The sequence below is a fragment of the Lissotriton helveticus genome, chromosome 4_1, assembly GCF_964261635.1.
Source record: "Lissotriton helveticus chromosome 4_1, aLisHel1.1, whole genome shotgun sequence".
Taxonomy (NCBI): Eukaryota; Metazoa; Chordata; class Amphibia; order Caudata; family Salamandridae; genus Lissotriton; species Lissotriton helveticus.
The window spans coordinates 530,250,697-530,273,958 of NC_136063.1; the positions used below are offsets into that span (position 1 = coordinate 530,250,697).

The 23,262-nt window shown below is 42.5% G+C and overlaps 1 protein-coding gene across 1 annotated transcript in view; it reads left to right on the forward strand.

Annotated features, from left to right (window-relative positions):
• PEX2 (peroxisomal biogenesis factor 2) overlaps positions 1 to 23,021 on the forward strand; it is a 73,358-nt gene extending 50,337 nt beyond the window's left edge. The window contains exon 2 of the mRNA XM_078687121.1: positions 21,931 to 23,021. Within this exon, the coding sequence (XP_078543247.1) occupies positions 21,950 to 22,870 (921 nt within the window). The 5' untranslated portion in view covers positions 21,931 to 21,949 and the 3' untranslated portion in view covers positions 22,871 to 23,021. The remainder of the gene's footprint in view (positions 1 to 21,930) is intronic.
• The last annotated feature ends 241 nt before the right edge of the window (positions 23,022 to 23,262 follow it).

Genomic DNA, 23,262 nt, shown 5'->3' on the forward strand with positions numbered 1-23,262 from the left:
ACTGTAAGCTTGTTTACCCCTACTGCGGGTTGTGCTGATCCGTCTGTATATATTATACAGCCGTAGTGATCTAGAGGCAGAATTTCGGTTGGCGGAGGACATTCAAATTCATATTGGAGAAATTCTTGTGTTTTTAAGTAAGGATCAAATTCGTACACCACGTCTGTTGCAGCAAGAGAGTTAGCCCATTGTATCCATCTTGGATGGAGTGCTTTAGCATTTGGAATGCTTGCCTTTGTTACCGCCTCTAAGGCTGGTATTGGTGTCACGATTACTATTCGTTTACCTTGTGCCAGGGCTCGTTCTTTTGCTATAGCTGTCTGTGTTGCTGTAAGAATTTTTTCCGTTGGGCTAAATTTCATTTCAGCCTTAGTGTACAAGTGTGATTTGAATGCAATTGGTACCTTTTCTCCCTCATTAGAGGTTAGGTATGTGAATCCGCATCTCCCTGGGATGACTCGAATCACAAGATTGCGTGTGTTATCACGTGTTTCTAATTTTGTTTTAATTAGCATGTCTGTTTGTAAGGATCTCAAAATTTCTGTGTGTGTTTGAGTCCAATTGGATCTTTTAAAGTCTGGTTTAATTAGATCATAAAGGGGTTTGACCCTTTCTGCGTAATTTGCAATGTATGTTCTTCCGAAATTTAGGAAGCCTAGAATTGACTGTAGGTTTTTTAGTGTTTTTGGAGCTTGGATTACGGCACATTTCTCTAGGAAATTGTCTGCCAGGCTTTTACCTTCACTTGATAACTCATATCCTAAGAACAGGACTGTCAGATGGGCAATTCTGGACTTTTTAAAGTTGAATTTGTAACCCTCTGCTGCGAACCCAAGTATTATGGTGTTCACTCTTTTCAAGTGAGTATCCAAGTCATCATCTGTTAAGTAAATGTCATCGACATAAGATAATGCTTCATCATCATATAGTTGTAGTAATTCTGTTACTCTCGCTGAGAATACCCCCGGGCTAACCGACAGAATTGCTTTTGAGTGCCATTTACTGAGAATGCAGTTAAATATCTGCTCTCAGGTGCTATGTTTTGACAAAAGAATCCATTGGAGATGTCCAAGGTTGTTTTGTATTTTTTGCGCACTATGTTATTCATTAGTGCAGCACTGTGTGAGTTTTGCACTGCAAAGGTTTTGCAACATGTGTTAAGGTGTCGGTAATCCAAAACTAGACGATATGAGTTGTCTGGTTTGGAGACCGGAAACAAAGGATTGTTCATTTGTGAGGTGCAAGTTTCAATCACCCCCTGGTATTCTAGCTGATCTAGTATTTCATTTACCTGTTTTTTAGCTTCTTGCTTAATTGGGTACTGCCTTTGTGCAGTAGGTTGTGATTTTAACTGGATTTTGTGAGGAGGAGAATCCTCATCCCATCCTACATGATTTTTATATAAAGCAGGTGCTAAGGCCACTGCCCACTTTCTAGCAAGTGTGTATTTTTTATGAATCGGGATTTGATTCGAGAAGGCAGGCATAATTACTTCTTCGCCATGAGGGCACTCCCTGACAAACTCTGGTGGCCAGTCTTTTTCAGCTAGAAGGATATCATAGCCCTTGGAGAGATTATCCCAAAATAGTCCCCTTATTTTCCTAGTCTTATCTCCCTCTATACGTAATGTTATCTCGTATATCTAGTGGGGTTTGCTAACTCTGGTGTCTGCAGTTTCCACTTGAAGATATTCATTCGTGTCCACTGTCTCCAGATGATTCATAAGAACTTTGCGAGCTATGCTCACCTCTGCTGCGCTGTCTAGCATTGTCTGAGCCCACTCTCCGTTTTTCAGTTGTGTCCTCAGTATTCTCGGCATTGTTAACTACCTTGATACTGGCTACCTTCTTTTTTGGAAATTGTAATTTCTTTTTTAGCTGAGCAGGTTCCTTGTCTTTGGACTTGGCGTGCTCTTCTCTTTGTTCTGATCGTCCTCTTCTTTCCGATTTCTGCGAGGAAGTCTGAAAAGATTGAGAGGGACGTGTATCAATGTCTTGATATCTATCAGGTTTTTAGGTTTCGTAACCTGGCGAGGGGCGAAGCCCCTCCCAGATCGAAATCTGTTGTTTTTAATAGTTTTTAAGCCCCGCCCCTTTGTCCCGGGCCGCGCTGCCATTGGCTGCCGGCCCGGGACACCCCGTGACGTCATTCCAGGGCCGCGCTGTGATTGGCTGCCGGCCCGGGACACCCCCGTGACGTCAGCCAATCACAGCGCGGCCCGGAGCTTTAGTTATATCCACCTCTCAGTGTGCTCATTTTAGGGATTTATTTATTTATTTACCGTGGACGAGCCGAGCCGTTTATCTCCCGGTTCGATCTCGGGCCCGGGCCAGATCGCGGCAGCAGGTGTTTGACCTGCCGGCTCCCTTTCCGTAGGATTCACTCACCAGGGATCCCCGTCAGAGCTGCTCGCAGTGCCACAATATACAGTCCCCGCGCAGCCCGTGGCACACTGTTGACATAAACACTCTTTAATTACGCGGCGGCATATAGGCACCTCTATACTGCACCTCCTCATTAGTCCGACGCAGATCACGCTCAACTGTTTAACACCCACACCCCCCGCCTTCCACCCCACTGAGCTAAGCCCACGTCCTCATTGGCAGACGAGACAGTTGTTGCCCTAGTTTTAATTTCTTGAAACACAGAGTATAAGGCAGAGGGGGAAGCATCGCGCGGTTTACCAAGCTCGAGACAGCTGGAAGTGACAAGCGCCATTGATTTATTTCCCGCACACCCTTCGGTTCTGCAAGCAGCCTTAAACGCTGCGGCTTCCTGGCTCTCTCCCACTCACAGGGCTATTTTTAAATCCAAACCAGTGCTCTGGGCTGGCTGGGTTTTGTTTCAGATGGTTTTGATTCCTTGCGAGGCAGAGGGCGCTGCGTGGAGTCGAGGCGCCCGCTTGCTGATGGTCCCTGGTCGTGGGTGCAGTGTGTATTTTTTGCTGCAGGATGGCACCGCGCTGGTGCCCCACCCTGCCTCCCGAGCATGTGCTTCCTTTCCCTCAGACCTGCCACGCATGGCAGCTGCGGAGGCCGGTTGCTAGGCAACAGGCCCGGGCTCACAAAGAGCGCTCAGCTGGAGGAGCCGGGCCTGGCAGCTTCAAACAGCTGGGCCAATCGATGCTGCCTGTGTGTGTCTTAGAAGGCGCAAGTGGGCAGGGGTTCGGTGCGCGTGCCAATGGCCACCAAAATATGCAACCGCGCTAATGACCAATAATTCGAGACAGCTGTATATATGTAACCTTTGGAGGGAAATATCCGCACCGTATGAAAAGGTAATATATATTAAAAGGCTTGAGTGGCATCTGAATGGCACAAGGCGCTGTACAAATGGCGATGTATAACAATTTACTTAGAACCCAGCACATTTATCACAGCTATTATTAATTTTAGGAACTGTGGATGGACAAAAGACCACGTTAGCAGATCCATGATATGCAGTGGTTAAATTGTGAAAAAAGTGCCTGGTCCCGCGTCCATTGTTCCTATGCGCGCCACTTATAACAGAACTACTACTAAACATGAAACCCTTCAAGCGGTGCGAGGATGTGGCATAACGGCCGGAGCTGCTGCCTTTGGAGCTGGGGAACCAGTTTCGAGTCCCGGCGAAGGCTCAACATCCTGTATTTCTGGGCAAATCCCTTAATCTTCCCATGCCTACAAAAAATGAATGTGTGCCAATGAAAAGCGCTCCAATCCCTTTGGTTCGAGTTTGTGCTATAAGCACCAGTGTTGACGATTAAGTGAAGAAGCTCAATATTTATCACAAACGTCTCCTGATCATGGGGCATCTTGTCTCTGCCATAAGCAGCTCTTCAAGTGCTAAAAAATTAGAGTTCTGTAAGTCTTAAATCAACTGGCCCCTTGAAATGTATTGTGAAGTTATGGAACACCATGCTCCCCCTTCTTTGGGGCCACTACTGCTATGCATGTTTGCTTACATAAACCCAGTTAAAAAATAATAGTAATCAACTGGCCCCCAGAAAAAAAACACAAGAACCAAAATAAAAAGAAACATAAAACAACAAGCATTTACAATGCAACGGTTTCGCCTTTGGAAAAGTTTGAGTTATTGGCATTGTAAATGACAACATTTGTATTTATGTGTTGGTTTTGAAAACATAAATAATTGGCATTGTCATTTACATTGCAAATAGCTTTAACATTTCCAAAGGCGAAACCGTTGCATTGTAAATGCTTGTTTAATATTATCCCTATTTCTAAGGTTATATCTATTCCCAGAGGGGTCACTCTGCGGTGACCTCTGTCTTCGGTTTGGAGATTTTTCTCTTCGCCTAGGAGACCTTACTCTGGACTGGAATTTCTTTTCTTTAGGATTGGATTGTTTGTTTCCATCCCAGTTCTTTTTTGGTGAATTATTATTAAAAAATATTTTTTCTGGACTTTCATTCAGTTGCGGTTTTACTGGTATTCCACCTAAACTATCTCTAACTAGTTCCTCATAGGATTTTTCTATGATTCTGGCAATTTCAGCTGGTTGGTCTGCTATATCTGTCTCTTTTAACCTCTGGCGGATCGCCACGTTTGCTGCTTCACCTTTTATGTTGGCTAGTAATATAGCCGAGACCTGCTTGAAGTCTTTCAGTAATTTCATACCAAGAGTTAAAGCTGGTTCTGGACCGTATTCATCTTGAATTTGTTTTAGCACATCTGGTATCACCGAAATGGATGGAACACCGTGCGTTTTTGTGTAGATGGAAGCAAAGACTGTACCCCAAGTGTCACAGTCCTCTATGTGTGGTGCGATTCCCATTGGGAGACATATAGTCAGAATCCTGTGTTTTTCTAGCGGGGTGGTGTCAGGAAACACCGCCTCTATTTGGGTGATTTTCTGTGCCAACCAGAATGGTATCTGTTCCCGTTTAGCCGGAACTTTACCTAGGCAGGATTGGATGTTCTGTGGTGTGATTTTATTTGTGTTCCCCTGGTGAGGGGTCAGCTGTGGTAGTTTAATCGCTGGCTGAATTGTTGAAGTCCGCATTACATACTGAACTAATTGTCTATGAATTTTTAGTAATTGTTTTAGCTGTATTAACAGCTCTCCTGTAGACATTCCTTCGATGTCTGGGTGTGGTGTGTATCCGGCTAAGACCGGCCACGTTGCTCCTGGTCTACCTAAAGGACCGAGCCTTGTAATGTGATTGTTATGTTTTAGGGCGCCATCAAATAAGAGCAAATGCTCTTGGAATTTGAGTGGTACTTCCACCTCCTCGAAAGGAGTGTACTCATTAGGAGGTTCCTCTATTTTGTAATAGTGGAAGTACTTTGTTACAGCATTTGCTGCTGGAAAATGTATCCATGAATAGTATACCTCTGTCTGCCGATATTCGTGTGCCTCAATTACGAATATGACTGTGCCACCTCTACGTGTCAGTCCATTTTCTATAAGTTTTAGAGTTATAGATCTTCTTTTGATGACCGGAATGAGTATTATATCCGCGTCTGCTGCTTGCATGGTAGCATCAGCATCTGCGAGTTCAGTTGCTAATCTAACTGCCTCTCTTTCGTCATCACTTCCTGACATTTTACTGTTAGAAAGGTTATTCTTTTTGTTTGCAGATCAGGTTTCTTATGGAAACAGAGATTAGATGCACAATATTTTGGAACAGTGTATCCTTCAACGTTGACTATACCAAGAACCATACATAGGAGTTCCCTCCTGCGAGGTTTTGGAGGATATTACCTTTCACCCACTCCAGACGTCTTTGGAGTATTTGGGAAAAGGGGTCTGAGTGAGAAAGCACGACTGAGTTACTCTAAATGTCTTACGTTAGTTTTATCGCCCTTTCCAAACGCGTTGGGCGCCATGTAGTGTAGCTCCTATTTTCCCAATAGGCTCTGCGCATTGGAATAATACCTACAGCAGTAAAGGCCTAGGCCAGACGTTAACTAGGTCTACTACTGTCGATACTAGACTTAAGTTTTGGGTTTGCCAGCGTAGCTCAGAGTTCGCTAGAAACTTTCTCGAATGTTCAGGAAAGAATTAACTCCCCTGATTAGACAAGAAGGGATTTAGTTTCTGACAACCATAGAACATGACAACTTTGCTCTCCCCTAATCAAGAGTCAATCTCGAGAGTCGTGTGAGCACAAGGCAATTATTTTACTCAGTCAGTACGTGCATTCTTAGTCTCATCAGATTGTAGAGAAAAGTAAGAGACGGGCGTGTTCAATAAAAAGGTGTTATTTATTGATCAGTCTCTTTTCTCGTACAAGAGAAATGGATCGATATTATTGCAATACTTATAGTTAAGTAAAGTGCATACATTAAAAGCAATAGTATAAAATAATACTGTAAAAACATTGATATGGTTTCTGAGCCATATGATGTTTAAAATGATTAAAATATATTTACATACACATATACATTTGACTAAACGTACTCAACTGGTGTTTCTAAATACGCCTACCCCGTGTACCTGACCTAAGTCTAATGCGTGGGCGGGAATAGAAAGTTACAGTTTAAGTTAAGTTTGTTTTTGCCAAGTGAATAACTAAAGAATTCTCTGTGAGGGGTTATTCAGTTCTGTACCTGGAATTTAGGATGAATGAGGAATGGTATCTCTTTCTCTGCTCTCGATATTCCAGGCTGCCTGCGAGGGCTGCCCAGAAGCGCCGGTGCTGGGTCTCTCGGCTTGAGATAGCAGCGCGTCTCTCAGCGCGTCAGGAAGGCGGGGCTGCTGCAAGCAGGGTCTGCTTCTGCTCTCGGCTTCGGCAAGTATGGCTGCTCCGTCTCGTCACCACGCGTGTGTTTGCATAGGGCAAGATCGGCAATATTTATACCTTAAAGGTGCCGAGATTGACGTAAGGATGGACATAGATACGTCAATAAAGATGTCATACGACTTGCTCGTTAGCACATTCTTTACTAAAGTTCTCTGTGAAATCAAAACAATGGCCGCACGGATTTTCCAGGTTGTCATAGGTTTGATTTGTTATGAGAACGTCGTATGCCTTATCAGGGGCTGGAGGAATGTCGCTTGTCTAATTAGATCTCAAGCGTTATGACCTAATCAGATAACACGTTCCTGTGCCGTAGTGTGACTGCGTCAGATAACGGTATCTGCATCATGGGGGCTTTTCTTGCCTCATGGGCTGACTGTTAGTTAACTTGATAGTTAGTTTAACCAGAATAGGGTCAGGAATAGGGGGATCGATTCAGAACCTATAGGAATACATGACACTAGTTCCTTGCAAGAACTATAACTGGTGAATTTAGTAGGTTTGTTAATTTAAAACCATATATTTTGCCTGCCTAAAATGGCTACAGCCCCACCTTTGTCGATGTGGTGGCAGCCAGTCAGATCATATCTCAATCTGTTGGCACCACGGATCCTTAGCATATGATGATGATGATTACGTATTTGTATCGCGCATGGCTACCCGGAGGCATCCCAGCGCTTTAGACAACATTCATTCACCAAGATCAGACAAACAAGAGGGTTTTCAGTGACTTCCTGAAACTAAGATGATTACTTTCCATTCTGAGATAGAGTGGAAGATTGTTCCAGAGTCTTGAGGCCTGTAGGGAGAAGCGTCTGCCACCCATGCGCACTTTCCTAGTTTTTGGAATTGAGAGGAGATTCTTATTAGAGGATCTTAGTTCCCGCTTAGGAAGGTAGGGGCAAAATAATGATTGTATCAGTGAGGGTGCTTTTTTGTGGATTACTTTATGGACCGTAACCAGGGTTTTAAATTCGATCCTCTGCTGCACTGGAAGCCAATGCAATTGGCGGAGTGCAGATTTGGCAGATGTCCTTCGCGGAATGTTCAGCAGCATACGTGCTGCACAGTTCTGAACAATCTGCAGTATCTTGATTGTCCCTTGGGGGGAGCCTAGATATACCGCATTGGAGTAATCTAAGCGTGATAAGATCAGCGCCTGTACTAAAATCCTTCTGGCTTCAAAGGGAAGAAGACTGATAATCTTCCTCAGAAGCCTGATAAGTGCGTAGCATGTGGCAGCTACCTTCCTGGCTTGCACTGAGAAATTAAGAGCTGGGTCCATCCATACCCCAAGGCTCTTAATTTGGGTCTTTGGCTTGGGTGGTTGGCCCAGCTTGTCCGGTTATAAGTTTTAAATATTTATACATTTTGAGCCTTAAATTATCTAATACTCCTGAATCGATTTACACCATATCATAAAGAGCCTGTTTGCTTTCTGGAAAAAAAATCTATCTATCTTCCAAATTTGGTGTAATGTCATTCAGCAGTTTAAGCGATATCTCTGTTCAATTGTTAGATGGAAAATTAAATGGGGGAAAATGTGATTTGGGACATTCCCTTTTTCTCTGCGCCCACGGAACACCCCAAAGCTTTCCAGGAAGTAGCAGAGGTAGATCACACTTTTTTGGGAATGGGGAGTAAGCTGAAGATTTGTCAAATGGCTCCAAAGTTCTTATCAAACCAAAAAAAAGCAATTTTTAATTGAAATGTGGCCCTAACTAGAACTACCCAGTGGCCACCGTATATGTATTGTGTGTGTGTGTGTTTGTGTGTATACATCTGTATATTTCAACAGGTTCGCCTCCTGACATCCAGTTTCCCTGGAACAGACAAATGTGGACCCCAAATTTATGGTGCAAAATTAATTTATTTACTGCCCTGCACCACCACCATAACACGTTTCGGCCTTCCAAAGCCCTTGACCACATGACACATTGCGTAGTGCCTTACAAAAATTTTAATTGCCAGTGCAAAAACTCTTGATCACACAGGTGAATGGATCATGAACATAGAAGAGTTCTAAGACAATTTCAGCAGAATGCTAAGCAGTTACACTATACATGTAAAAATGTGGATTTTGGCTTAAAATCAAATATTTCATAGCTAAAAATATTAAAATACGGTACATAAAATACCAATGCATTTGACCATTTGATTTCTGTCATATTAATGCAACAATCTGCTATGACCTGCATAGTTAAAACACAGTGTAAAAAGATAATGTTAATACAAGTTTTAAAATATTGATGTGGTAAAAACATAGCTCAATATCAGTACATAGTCTTGTTTACCATAAATATCAATACCATACACTTTTTCACGCTTTCTTGTTGGTGTGCTCTAAAATCACACTAAGCTGGTGCCAGTTATTATGCCCTAAGTGGGCTTGGAATCTCCTCCATGTATTACTGTGACAGAGTGTGAGTGCATTTGATGTCACCCTATTGAATCTACAAGGATTCTAAAGTGCTAAGTGCTATTTATATAAAGACAGATAACTATGTGACTGAGGGGTTGAGTAGTTTAAAAAGATTATTAGAACCAGAATGTGCTAATTAGCTGCAGGAGAAACTGATCACAAGCAAGTGAAGAAATCTTAGAGTTTTTGTGTCGAGTTCCAGAATGTACCTTGTTTCCAAGAGGCGGTTGCCTCCCCTTCCCAGTGGCGGAATTGTGTTGATGCAAATATTTGAGGTGTTCCGGGCTGCAGCTAGGAGTCTCCCCAAAATGTCTAGCCACTGGATATGCTGAATCGCTGTTGGTGATAGCTCTTATGTACTGGGGTATCTGCTCATGTACCAGCAGTTTGGTACTGCCTATGTAGCGTAGGCCACAGGGACACTCCAGCACATAAACAGTGAATTCAGTCTTGTATGTAAGCCTTTTCTTAATGGGTACAGGGTTGTGTTTCAATAGGCTAGTATAGCATGATTAGTTGTTGGCAAATCTACATGCTTTTTATGTGGGACATTTAACAAACCCTTTACATGAGGGCACTAGTTCCCAGTTTTTCTCAATTCAGGGCTGCTCTTAACCAGGCTGTTGCTCATAGATCTTGCCTTTCTAAAAGTTAAATCAGGTTTCTTAGGTAAACCATGTTCCAAAATTGGATCACTTCGAACAAGTCCCCAAATTCTGTTCAATATTTTGCGTAATTCTTGATGCTGCCGTTTATAAGTAAGGATCATTCTTGTAGGTTGAGATGGTTGATCCAGAACTGTAGATTGCTGACTAGGTTTGTATGAAAGGGCTTCTTCTCTGACAATAGCCTTGGTTTTACTAATAGTTTTGTCAGTGATGTCAGCAGCATAGCCCCTATCCAGGAACCTATCTCTGCTTGCTAGCTGTGCGATTTTGCAGTCTTCCGCAGTGCTACAAATGCTTTTAATCCACAGCATTTCCCCGTATGGAATGCTTCGTATTAAATGTCTGGGTTGATCGCTTTTTGCGTGGAGCACAGTATATCCTGCAGTAGGCTTCCTATACATCCTAGTCTCAAGTTTATCATGTTTTACAAATACCTCAACATCAAGAAAACCTACTGCTGCTCTGCTGATAATCGAAAGTAAAATGGAGATTGAGAACATTGTTGTTGATTTGTTCTATGAATTGAAGGGCCCGTTCCTCAGGACCTCTCAAAATCAAGAACAAATCGTCAATATAACGAAACCAGTAATGCACATGTTTCATTGTTTCTGCAAATTGGATCTTGAGGACCTGCTCTTCCTATAGACCCATTTGCAAACAAGCATAGCCAGAGGAAAAGCAGGCCCCCATTGCAACACCCCTGGTTTGCTGGTAAACTTATTTTTCAAAGAGAAAAAAGTTTTGTTCCAAACATGTTGACACCATACTGACAAGCATTTTATTGTGCATGTATAAACACATTGGTCTTTTGTTTAAATAGAGTTCAATAGCCTTAATGCCATCATGGTGGTGAATAGAGGTATAAAGCGACGTCGCGTCCAAAGTTATCAATAGTAAATCTGGGTCCCATGTGACCTCACTGATCTTCCTCAGGAAGTCACTGGTATCCTGCAGATAAGAAGGCACATTTTTTACGTGTTCTTAAAGAAAATAGTCCGCATATCTTGACGTATTTTCCATGAGGCTATTGCATGCAGGAATGATCGGCCTGCCAGGAGGTTTGATTGTGTTTTTATGGATCTTAGGAATTAAGTAAATTGCAGGAATGACTGGGTGCGCTTTTTTTAGGAAACAAAATTCTTCCTCACTTAGAAGCCCTCCACCTTTCCATGCAAGTAGTTTAGAGTAATGTTCTTTCCATGCCGACTTGACACTGTGCAAGTTGCTCCTCTTATAGCACTCAATGTAATTTAGTTGGTTTTGTGCTTCTTCCCTGTATAAGTTCCGACGCCACAACACCACGTTGCCCCGTTTGTCCGATTGCCTCACAATGTGTTATTCTTGCTTGGGAGCTTTTTCATCAATTAAACATATCAGTTGTTTTGCCGGGTGCGAGTATGCCGGGCACATGTGGTGGATATGTTAAGTCATTTGAGTTCCGCCGTGACTTGCTCATGATATACATCCAAATTGTCATGTATATAAAAACACTCCATCACCGGTTGAAACATATACTTTGGTTTGAACGGTGTCCTTATTGTTCCACTGATGTCGAAAGTGGACATGCTTATTCCAGTTACATCATTTGTTTGCTCATTGTGCAGATGGTTCAGATCTTGTAGTAAGTCTGCATACCCTGCTACTAATAAAGATGGACTTTGAATGATAGACATAGATGGTTCTGGCTGTTTTTTGACCTGCAGTAAATGGAACTTGCGCAGTTTCAACTTCTGTATGAATCTATAAACCTCAATACGGGTTTCTGCAAATTTAAAACTGCTTTCTGGGCTGTATGACAGTCCTAGTGCCAAGGTCTGTTTTTCAGCCATGCTTAAATTAGTATCAGTCAAATTGATCACAGTGTTGGGATCAAAGTTTTGTCCTGGCTTATTAATTTCGATTCCATTTGCCCCTTGTCGGTTTTCTGGTAGTCTACTTTTTAGGTTTTGCTTGGCAATGCGTACGAAGTACGCATGCGCTAGCAAAATCCTTATGTTTCTCTGTGGGGTCGGGTATCCGCCCCCTCCTCCTCCCATTGGCTAGCTCCATAAATGGAGGCTAGCCATTGGGAGCCGGATCTGTCCGTCAAGGCCGGACCAGATTCGGGGGCGTTCCCGAGAATTTTTCTCATTTCGCCACGTCATGCAGCGGTGGGCGGGGCTTTTTTTTGGGCTCGTCGAAGTTTGTTTGGGCCATTTGGCGGCCGGCCGAGGAAGTCCAGGTGAGTGGTTTCTTTCCTTACCCCCCCCCCTCCCGCTGGCTGTTCCTTTCCCGCTCCCCCCCTCCCGCTGTCGGTTCCTTCCCCACCCCTCCCGCTGGCCGTTCCTTCCCCCCCCCCCTCCCGCTGGCCGTTCCTTTCCCGCCCCCCCACCCCCCCGTCCGTGTGCCCATCGTCAGCGTCTCTCCTCACAGTACCTGTCACGGCTACAAAGACGCCTCCAAGGCCATGGGCTACGCTACTACTCTTTCTACACTGGCTCCTAAGTTATTCGCTGCCTTGACTCTTGCAGGCTTCAGCACCATCCTACACACCTGATGAGTGACTGAATGAACTTAAAGACTTGTATTAGCTCAGCGCCTTGAACTCATGGCTTCTAGGCTCTTCTGGTTGACATGGCCGTACCCGGGTTGGAAGCGGTGTTTCTCCAGTCTTCCAGGATTTGGAAAATGTGGCAATCCGATTGCCCAAAAAAACTTTACCATTCCTTTACCATACCCTAAAGCTGCCCTTTAGTTTTGATTATTTTCAGCAGGGTTCCGCGGAGAAATGACATGCCATCCTTTTGTTTAAAAAAAAAAAAAAAAAAAAATTGCACAGAGAACCAGGTCAGTCGGTTAAATGTTATGCCGAAGTTTGCTCCTCTGCACGTCCCTGCCCCTATTTCATTTATCTGCGAAACCTGAAGCGCTCAGAGGCAGACATCCAGCATAAAGCACTTTATTGAAGCTGCAAACTTGAGTAAAATGATTTGGATCGGCTCAAAAGTGAAGACCGAGTTCCAAAAAGCTAAACTTTTTAGAATTAAGCCACTTGAAATAGAGCACCCCCCCCTTTCCCAGTCCAAAGGAGGGAAGAATTGGTTTATAGGGCTTTATACAGTCAGACCCACGCAGGGCTTCCAGCCAAGGTCGAAGGCCTTTGCCTTTTTCCGCCCCCCCCCCCCCATGGTCAGCGCAGAATCCACACTTTTCGTCGGACCTACCCATCTTAGCCCGAGCGATTGGTTTTCAAGACTCCCGCGCTTCCAGGAAACCGAAGTTGCGGCTGAAATCGGGCTGTACGAGGGGGGGTCTCGAAAATGGGACCCCCCCCCCCCGAAAAATCGAAGTCTTTGCCTGATCGGGTAGTATTGTAGCCCCCTTAAATTAACTTCAAGGGGCTACTGGGGCAGGAAAAAATGTTAATAGGACCCTTAACTTTTGACCTGGGTATGGGGGCACAGAAGCCAAGCGAGGTGACGGAGATTAAAGCGACAATGCAAACTTGTTCTTGATACATTGCGCGAGGGTGCAAAGAAGGGAAAAACGTGCCAAGGGAAGGCACGCACAATGAGATGGGGACAAACCGACGGGACAGGAAAAAGGACTTACAGAAAAAATAATGGAAGAAGGGAAAGAGAAGGAAATGTACACATCAGTGCGCCTCCGTGGGAAGTCAGGCTCGCTCACTAAAGTTCAAATTTGCGGGGGGCGTGGGGGGGCACAATGAATTAAAGATGGCATATAGCGCTTTCTGATTCGAGATCCCTTCTAGTTGTTGATGAAGCTCTGGTTCGGGGCAGGGGGTGGATGCGTGGGAAGCGCTACTGAAAGTTTGGAATCGCTTCTGTGACGTTTTAGTGCCCAATATTTACTTGTCCACTTTGAAAGCGCCTCGTCTCGTCTAAGCGCTATGACGAATGCCAGCGCATGAATATTTGCGGGTTAGTTTTACATCCGATTCCCATCATGCCCGCGACATACCTGTTTTATGTTCATATTGCACGCCACCTACCTCGTTCGCATTCACCTAAAGCCAATACTAAACCAATCTGCAGGGCGAGTGTTCATTTGCACGAAAAAAATAATAAAGAGTCCAACAAAATGCATTAAAGGGGTACGCTTTCAGTAGTTTGGGTCTGGAAAAAACAAACTAGCTCATAAATTGTGGCGTGCACCAAAAGCAGGACATAGCTCTTAAAGTACCTTTTTTTTTTTTTTTAAGAGCTGTAATTTTTCCACGAACAAGCTTCATCAAAACCATGTAGAACAATCGGCGAAAATACTGGTTATGTTTAGTCTTTTTGTGACATATTTGTCAACATCTAATTCTACAACATGACCCCTCGTTAGCCATGCTGTGTTTCCTGGCAAAAAGCGTTAATTGTATATTTCTTTGTCAGTTTCTGACAAGGTGCGTCCATCCTTCGCATATTCCGAACACCCCCACCTGAACTGTTATTTATCTGTCTTTAAGCCCCCGCACCCGTGTATGTGTGTAGCAATGTGTGGCTGTGTGTGTCTGTAGCTGTGTATGTGTGCAGATATGTGTCCAGGAGCAGAGTGATGCTGTCTGTGTGTAATGCTATGTGTGTGTGATGCTATGTATGTACAATACTGTGTGTGTGTGTGGAACTGTGTCTGTCTGTATAACTGTGCATGTCTGTAGCTGTGTGTGTATGTAGCTGTGTATACAAAGCCTGTCAATGTGTGTAGAGGAGGAGCTCTGTGTGTGTGTGTGTATAGCTCTGTGTACAGATACCTATATGTGTGTATAAGTGCAAATGCAATAGGTCTCACATTTCGTAACTATAAAGCTATTTACTAGTCAACGACAAAGCCATTTGTTTATCTGTTTTACAAAAAAACATGCACAAGCAAGTCTGGGAGTGTGCATGATGCGAGTGCCTCCAGATATTATTTGCCTCTAGATATTATTTGCCTCCAGTCTTACATTTAGAGCACGCGTTTTCCCAGACAGTCTTTGAAAGCTATTGAACGAAAAGAGGAGGAATCGAGACAGACTGTTTATGATAGCAATGGAAAGAGGGGACTTGGTATCGAATCCAACTGCGGCCATGATGCTATGGAAAGAAAGGACAAAGCATATTGACCCACTGTTGACACTATGGAAAGAATGGAGGAAGTATCAAAGAAAGACAGGTGGAGCATAAGAACCGAGCTAGGGGATGCTCATCCGTGAAAAAGGAGGCTGCTGTTCTTTCCATGCCCTCAGAAAGTTCTCTTTAGGCCACAGGCCCCTAGATTTGAAATGGCTTGCTACCTACCATTTTCAGAACAAAGAAAGGGGCGTGGCAGTTATTTTGATGAGGAGAAAAGATAATGGGCCAGAAGGTGTGTGTGGAGGGCTCTGTGTGGGTGTGTGTGGAGGGCTCTTTGTGGGTGTGTGTGGGGGGCTTTGTGTGGCTGTGTGTGTGGGGGGCTCTGTGTGGCTGTGTGTGTGGGGGGCTCTGTGTGGCTGTGTGTGTGGGGGGCTCTGTGTGGCTGTGTGTGTGGGGGGCTCTGTGTGGGTGTGTGTGTGGGGGGCTCTGTGTGTTTGGGGGGGCTCTCTGTGGGTGTTTGTGTGTGTCATTTGCGAGAGATAAAGCTAGTGGCATTGTAAATGACAATGCCATTTATTTATGTTAAAAAAAACATAAATAAAAATAATGTCAAGAGCAATGCCAATAGCTCTAACTTTAACAAAGGCAAAACCATTGCATTGTAAATGCTTGTTGCTGTTGGCTACATTTCCGTCTTTCCCTGCGTTTCTTGTTGTCTCTTTGACGTTTTGTCCAACATGCGCCCGAGTTCGTAGTGTTTGTCTTCTGTCTTGGCGCAGGCAATCCACCTCCTGCGCAAGGGAAAGTTTGGTAAACCCCTATCCTGGAGTCGCTCGTGATGTTTCACCCTCTGATTCACTCTCCAGGGCGGAGCTTAATGCTGATGCTGAGGTTGATGCAGTTACAGTGCCACTTGTACTAGCTTGATTTGATGGCAAATTATCTTTGCTAGTTCTTGCCTTTACAGCATCATAATGTTTGGGCAAATGTAAAAACCTGACCGTTCTGGTAATCCATTTTGTCTCTTTGAAACTTATACGCTTTGCGTTTTTTAATTACTACTTCATCTTTTTGTAAACGCATTAGCAAGTCTTTACGGAACTTCTTAATGGCATCTGTAATGTCCAATTTCCTCATTTAATGAATCCATTTTCAGCTAGAGTGCTGCGCGATCACTTTCTGCATATTTTACGAGAAACTGTTACCAATTTGCGAGAATGTTCTAGATTACAGTTAGCCCCTTCCGCATGCATGTTTGGGTCTGGGTTCTCGTAGCTCGGTGCCAGCGTTATGCGCAGCCCTCTAGGGATTCTGCCCACCTCCAAATAGCGTGACAGGGATTTGTGCTCCCACCATTTGGATTGCTCTGACCGCATGAGTTTCTCCAGTTTTCTAAATAGGTCTCTTGCATTAGAGCTCCCTGTTTGAATTGTACTTGTTTGCACCTTGATTACCGATTCCCCAGCCGGGGAGTTGTTAAACACCTCATTCGCCGCCTCCTCACAGTTCCGCAACGCATCTGTGGACATGGTGCACGTGTATTGGCAAAATTAGTCTTTAAACAACCAGAGACACAACGATAAGTATCTATATCCGGATTGTGCACACTCCTCAACTGGACTTTCTGAAGGTCCCTACCTTCACGAGGTGCCTGACGTCAATCCTGTCCTTTGATTTTGGTTACGCCGACCTCGTCCTGCAGGTAGGGAAATTGACAGCATCCAGGGGCTGCCGCGGCTTGCTCCTCGTTGGAGTAATTGATTCCTGTTCCGGTCAACGCCAGAACCTGCTGATTCCTGCCGCACTGCCCAACTTGGAGGAAGGGTTACCACTCGTACCGAAGAAGCAACTCGGTCCAATTCACATCACCAGCTTCGCCTCCTGACATCCAGTTTCCCTGGAAGAGACTAAGCGGACCCAAAATTTATGGTGTAAAATGAATTTATTTACTGCCCTACACCACCGCCATAACACGTTTCGGCCTCCCAAAGTCCTTGATAACATGAAGCATTGCGTAGTTCCTTAAGAAAATTAAAAGTGCCAGTGCAAAAAGTCGTGATCACACAAGTGACTGGATCATGAACATAGAGTTCTAAGACAATTTCAGCAAAAACCAAAGCAGTTACACTATACAGTTAAAAATACGGATTTTGGCTTTATATCAATTAATATTTCATAGTTAAAAATATTAAAATAGATCAAATACCAATGCATTTGACAATTTGATTTCTGTCATATTAATGCAACAATCCGCTATGACCTACATAGTTAAAACACAGTGTAAAAAGATAATAATGTCATACAAGTGTTAAAATATTGATGTGTATGTGTATGTATATATATATATATATATATTTTTTATAGGTATGTGTTCCATCTAACACAAAAATTATTGCTTACAAATAGACAAAATCACTGTAATTAACCAGTTATAGTTTACTGAGCTGACTGTAACTTACGTTCCTGCCATGCACTACTTATGACCGCACATATTTCATCTCTCATGTCGTATTACATCATTCATGAAATCGCTGATAACATCTCCAATTACTTCACTGACATCATAAACATTGTGACAGTTTGCTACACTGTTTCACATTGGAAGATTATTCAGTGAGCCACATCTTGGATCCAATTGTCTATGACCTCTGTAGTGCTTGTACGTTTTGCACCATGCAGAACCTCAAGCATCTGTGAAATTACACACATTTGTTAGATATTATACCTTTTTTTGTTTTTTAAACTTATTGAGGTGCATAAGAAACGTGATGTGTCTATAGAAATGAATGCTATTATCAAGTTATTAAACCTTGAAAACTGATCAAAACAGTGCTTTAATTACCTTAATGATATTTATCTGTCAAATACCTCATCTGATATAAAACTTTATGTTAATACTTTCATACATATGCATTAGCCACTGATACAGCATCGACAGCCAGGCCCTGTGGAAAACGTCAGTAGTTTCTAAAAATACACTACATATTTTCTTTACATGAGCAGAATCATGCACACCAGTAGAACAAGGGTTACAATCAAACTACAACGTTAACTGTCTGTGAGTTTTCCAAACCTACTAACCCACCAATTAGCACTTACCAGAGCCACTTTAATCATCCTTCACTCATCACTAAAGCCACTCATCTTCACGTACACATTCAACAATCCGTTTTATCAAAAATTGACCACTCATACTAGTTTCATACTACTGTTCACCCACATACGTAATCCTCTACTCTGAGAACCACTCACCATTTGCTTGCCATTTACCACCCAATACTATTTTTCCATACCATCTATTTGCCCACATCTACTTTTAATTCAAACCAGCTTTTCCCAGCATAACCCTGCAATGTTACTTGTACATTCACATCATTTACACATACGCACCATCCACTCATCACCCATCTATTGTAATAATCACATACTCGACAATGACTCATCCATTTACTCATGTTCACCCCAAGCCATCAATGCCATATGCCCACCTGCTCAGCCATGTTTACCAGCTCAGCTATCCACATAGGTATGGCATAACATATGCTCTTATAGCACCACTTGCATAACTCGCAACATTCATCACCTATCTCACGTATTCACACTATACCTCTCCCTGCAGCCATTCATTCACTTAGTATACCTCTTGGACTCTCAGCTTAGCACTTGGCCTCACACAACACCACTAAGCCACCTGCAACATTACTAAGTGGCGCTCATCACCACAACCTTAACACAGACCACAATACTTAATTGTTTATGCCAGTCTGTTGCAACACTAAAACATTTCTAGATGCAATATCACACATCCATGCCATCACCCATTCACTCTTAAACACACATTCACCCACATGTTACACTGGTCATCCACTGAAAAAACACAATCTGCTTACACACCTTGCCATCCATAGGTGAGCTAGAACTTAATTTCAACATCATTTACTCTCACTATCATATAGGCGCAATATATCATGCCCACATTACCACAGACTTCACTAATCCCCACATTACTTGAACACTGATTGTGCTGTCCTGTTGCTGTCATAATTTGGCCATTTACAGAACCACTTTCACCACATCACTCATTCCCAGTCACTTGCAATACAGCTTGCCTGTAACACTTCTATTGTTCAACTCTTAACACTTGTCAGCGACATCCTTTAGAGCAGACCAAGCACCATTTTATAAAGCCACTCCCCTTCAGCCACTTAGAGCATTCGCCCACAGCTGTTCTGCAGTACCAGTTATACTACCTCCCACAAGCAGCACTTATTAAACCAAATTCTTCTTTCATGCAAACGATCACTAGCAGTCATCTCATTCACCCGTTTGCTATCATATTTCACTCTCCCTCGCCCATTTTAAACACCACTAATCAACATAGTCACTCATGTCGTTTAGTCATGTCTGACCCACAACCAGAAGCATCAGTTTTCAGCCTTGCACAGCATAAACAGCCACTCACGTCTGTAACACCACAAATGTGGGCACAGAACATTTTCCTCCGCTATTTGCACCTCATCAGTTTGTACAGCTGTCCAAACCACTCGTCTCTAGCAGCACTACCCCAGAACAATTCAGTAACACCTGTTCCATATATCTACTTATTCCTATGCAACATTATCCTCATTCAGTTGAGGTCCCCACCCCTCAAAATACTAAGTTATTCGCAACACACTTAAACCCCTCTTCTGTCATTTAGTGTTACTTAAACTCACCCACAGTTTGTTTCTCTCTTGTATGTTATTTCTTTGGGGTTTTTAAGCAAGTGTGATTATGTAGGTTTACATTTCTGTTCTTTTTAACTGATTTGACGTTTATGATTTTATTTTTAGAATTGAAAGAAGATTATGACTGTTACTTGTATCACTCACTGGCACCTACATTATCTACTACACAATTTACCTCAAACAAAACCTGTTGCATTAGTCACTTGCATAAGCAGTTACACTGCCCACTTACAACACAGCTCACCTCTACAACCTGATTGCCTTCAATCACGCCATGTAATCATAGCCATTTACATCTCGCCCTATCATTCACTCACAGCACACCCACCATTTATTGTAGCATCACATGTTGACCTCACCACTGATAACCACTCATCAAGAAATGACTTGGATGCTCACTCACTTCTCTCTGCAACCCGACATACAACCATATTACTTAGTTATGTATGATAACTCCATGACACCACATTCCCAAAGCCACTCAAAATTTCAGTCATAAAAAACACTTCTTTCTCCACTTGTAGGATACTGAGCCACTTAAAACATTATTTATTCAAGCTACTTTTCATCAGTTTCTAGTAACCACTCACCTTAGCTCTGATCACTGACATGAACTATTTACAGTATACCTCAAACCTGGCACTTTTCAGCACCCTGACCAATCGCAATATTACATTGAAGCCCAATTACAGACCTCAACCACAGTTAATCACAAAATGCCTGTCCACAGTCACATATAGCTTAACTCCCTCAACACAAATTTTCCACTTATTGTATTATCGCAGACAATTACTGATTTATACCTGCCTCCCTACTACTCAGAAGAAGCCATAGAGCAAACTATCAGTCATTTGAAGACATCATCTAAAGTAGTGGCCTAGTGGCAAATTCCTACTGTTTCAGCACAACCAATCAGTAAAGGTCTCTGTTGTTAGAGCTTTCCGATGACTACAGGCCTGACCTAGCTGAAGTCATTGGATGCCTTTAGACTGACTCCAGGAGGATCTTCTTTTTTGACTTCTGGTGGCCTTGTCTCCGCTTCTTGTGAATCCTGGCAATTCTCTCGGTGCCAGAAAAATATGATAAAGATATCTGTTAAGAAGAGCAGTTTTGTCCTTGGGCAAAGTTTGCATATGTAAAATTGCAAAACATAAAATATGAATTCTACCTGTTACCCGGCACAAATCTTATCCTCCAAGAATTAAGGGCTACACATTAACCTTTTATGTCAGATAATCCCGACCAGGTGCTAAGTTGCACAATGTAAAATCAGAAAACATGGGTGTAATCTTGGCTACCTCACATTACCAAACTATGATCCTAGACATATATTTTATTTTACTGTGCCTCCTTTTTCTTCATTACCACAAATGTGAGGACCTTCAAATATCTGAGTTCAGGACGTGTGTTGTACAAAAACATCTCTTTGGTTTGATTCTGTAATAAGAATGTAGGCCACAATGTATGGTACACAGGCTTGCTTCCTGACATTGTCATCAGGATAGGGGTAGGAATATTTCTGAGTTCATGTTTAATAGCTCTCACCTTACTTCTCAATGCAGTGATATAATCTGATATACTAAGGTGAAACGCTGCTGTGTATTAAAGAAGTACACTTTTTAGAATTTTGAAGATAACATGATTTTTGTTGCTTGATTTACATGCCAAATATGTTCAAGGCTTGCTTCTTGCACAGGCTGTTATAGCCAGAGCGGACCCTTGGCTTGGATCTTCCTGTAAACGTGTTGACTCAACCACCTCTAATTCATTTTAAATGACATTTCAGTGTCTTTAGGCCCACGCAGTGTTGTACCTTACAAATTCACGCCAACAATAATAAATTGGAAGAAGTGACTGTGTGAAGTCAGCAAGTGCAAACGTATTTGGCACTTGATGTAGGTGAATGGATTGGGTGAAGTTAGTATGTTTCCTGGTTTGGTATAAATATGTTGATTGTCAGCACTTTCCGTCTTAGAAACCAGATTCTCCCCATAGACGTTTATAGTGTTTATGTTTAGACTTTGCTCCAATGACAAGGAAGAGATGCTTGTAGTGAGCTGTTACGTGCTCTGCTTTGCAGAAGTCCAACATTATATGTTTTTAGGTCTTTTGGCAACGTTCTGATCGGAGTAGCAATAGGTTATTGGAGGTATTCAATTACTGCAGGATGTATTGGCAGGACATGCCTGATCAGATTAATTATTTTATGACATTTTTAGGAACAGCAACACTTTTGATTTATTTTGTAAGTTTAACCATGTTTTTACTGAGCTTTATTTGTAACTTGGGCATCAGCTCATTTATTTTGCAATTTTTTTTCCTGCAGGACCACAGTACTGAACATCATGGCTTCCAAAGTAATGCATTCAGAAGACATCAACCCTGTGCTCAGAATAAGTCAGTTGGATGCCCTTGAACTCAACAAAGCTCTGGAGCAACTAGTTTGGTCCCAGTTCACTCACTGTTTTCATGGGTTTAAACCAGGTTTACTAGCTCACATTGAGCCTGAATTGAAAGCCTTTTTATGGCTTTTTCTGTGGAGATTCACAATCTACTCCAAGAATGCCACCGTGGGACAGACCATTATGGATATCAAGTACAGAAATGATCTATCCCAAACCCTGAACTATCAGCCTTTGAGTAAACAGCAGAAATTATGGTACCTAATTTGTACTGTGGGAGGACGTTGGATGGAAGAAAGATGTTACGATTTGTTCAGTAACCATACATTTGGATCGACCTTCAGCAAAACAAAAAATATTCTTAGTTTTACAGCAGGGCTTCTAAAGCTAAGTGGACTGCTGAACTTCTTGGTTTTCCTTCAGAATGGAAAGTTTGCAACATTGACAGAGCGACTTCTGGGGATAAGGTCTGTTTTCTGTAAGTCTCAGAGTGTCCGTCAAATAGGATTTGAATACATGAACAGAGAACTTTTATGGCACGGATTTGCTGAATTTCTTATTTTTCTCTTGCCTCTCGTTAATTTTCAAAGGCTCAGAACAAGATTATTTTCTTGCTTCAAGCCTAGTCTAAGTGCTTCTATTAATTCTGATTCTGTTTCTGTAAATAGTAAAGAATGTTCTCTTTGCGGTGAGTGGCCCACCATGCCTCATACAATAGGCTGTACCCATGTATTCTGTTATTATTGTGTTAAAAGTAACTATTTGTTTGACATGTACTTCACATGTCCTAAGTGTGGTTGTGAAGTGCAGAGTCTGCAGCCAGTAGAGTTTAAAATTGACCTAAGTGAAATTCAACCACTGTAGAATTTCCTATTTGCAGGGATTGTGTGGTTCGGGTTAAACACATTGTTGAATATGGGGAATCACTTTCAAAGCTAACGATTAATACTTGGCAATAAGCTTTGCACTTTAATATGTTAAATACAGTAAATGTATTGTCTTTTTTTACAGAGTGTATTATGTCTGATTTTCATGTTATTTGTGGAAAAGCTAACCACATATTTATTAGGATGCCCTAATCCTTTTGTGATTATTGTGCAATGTGCTTGGATAGATATAACATTTATTTTCATAATAGGTACCTGTCTTTGCTCTGTTCTTTTGTTCTAGACTGTTAAGTGACAAGTTCAGATAAAATACCCTAGTTCAAAAAATACATGCAAACAGCTGACTAGCATTAATGGAGACTTAAAATT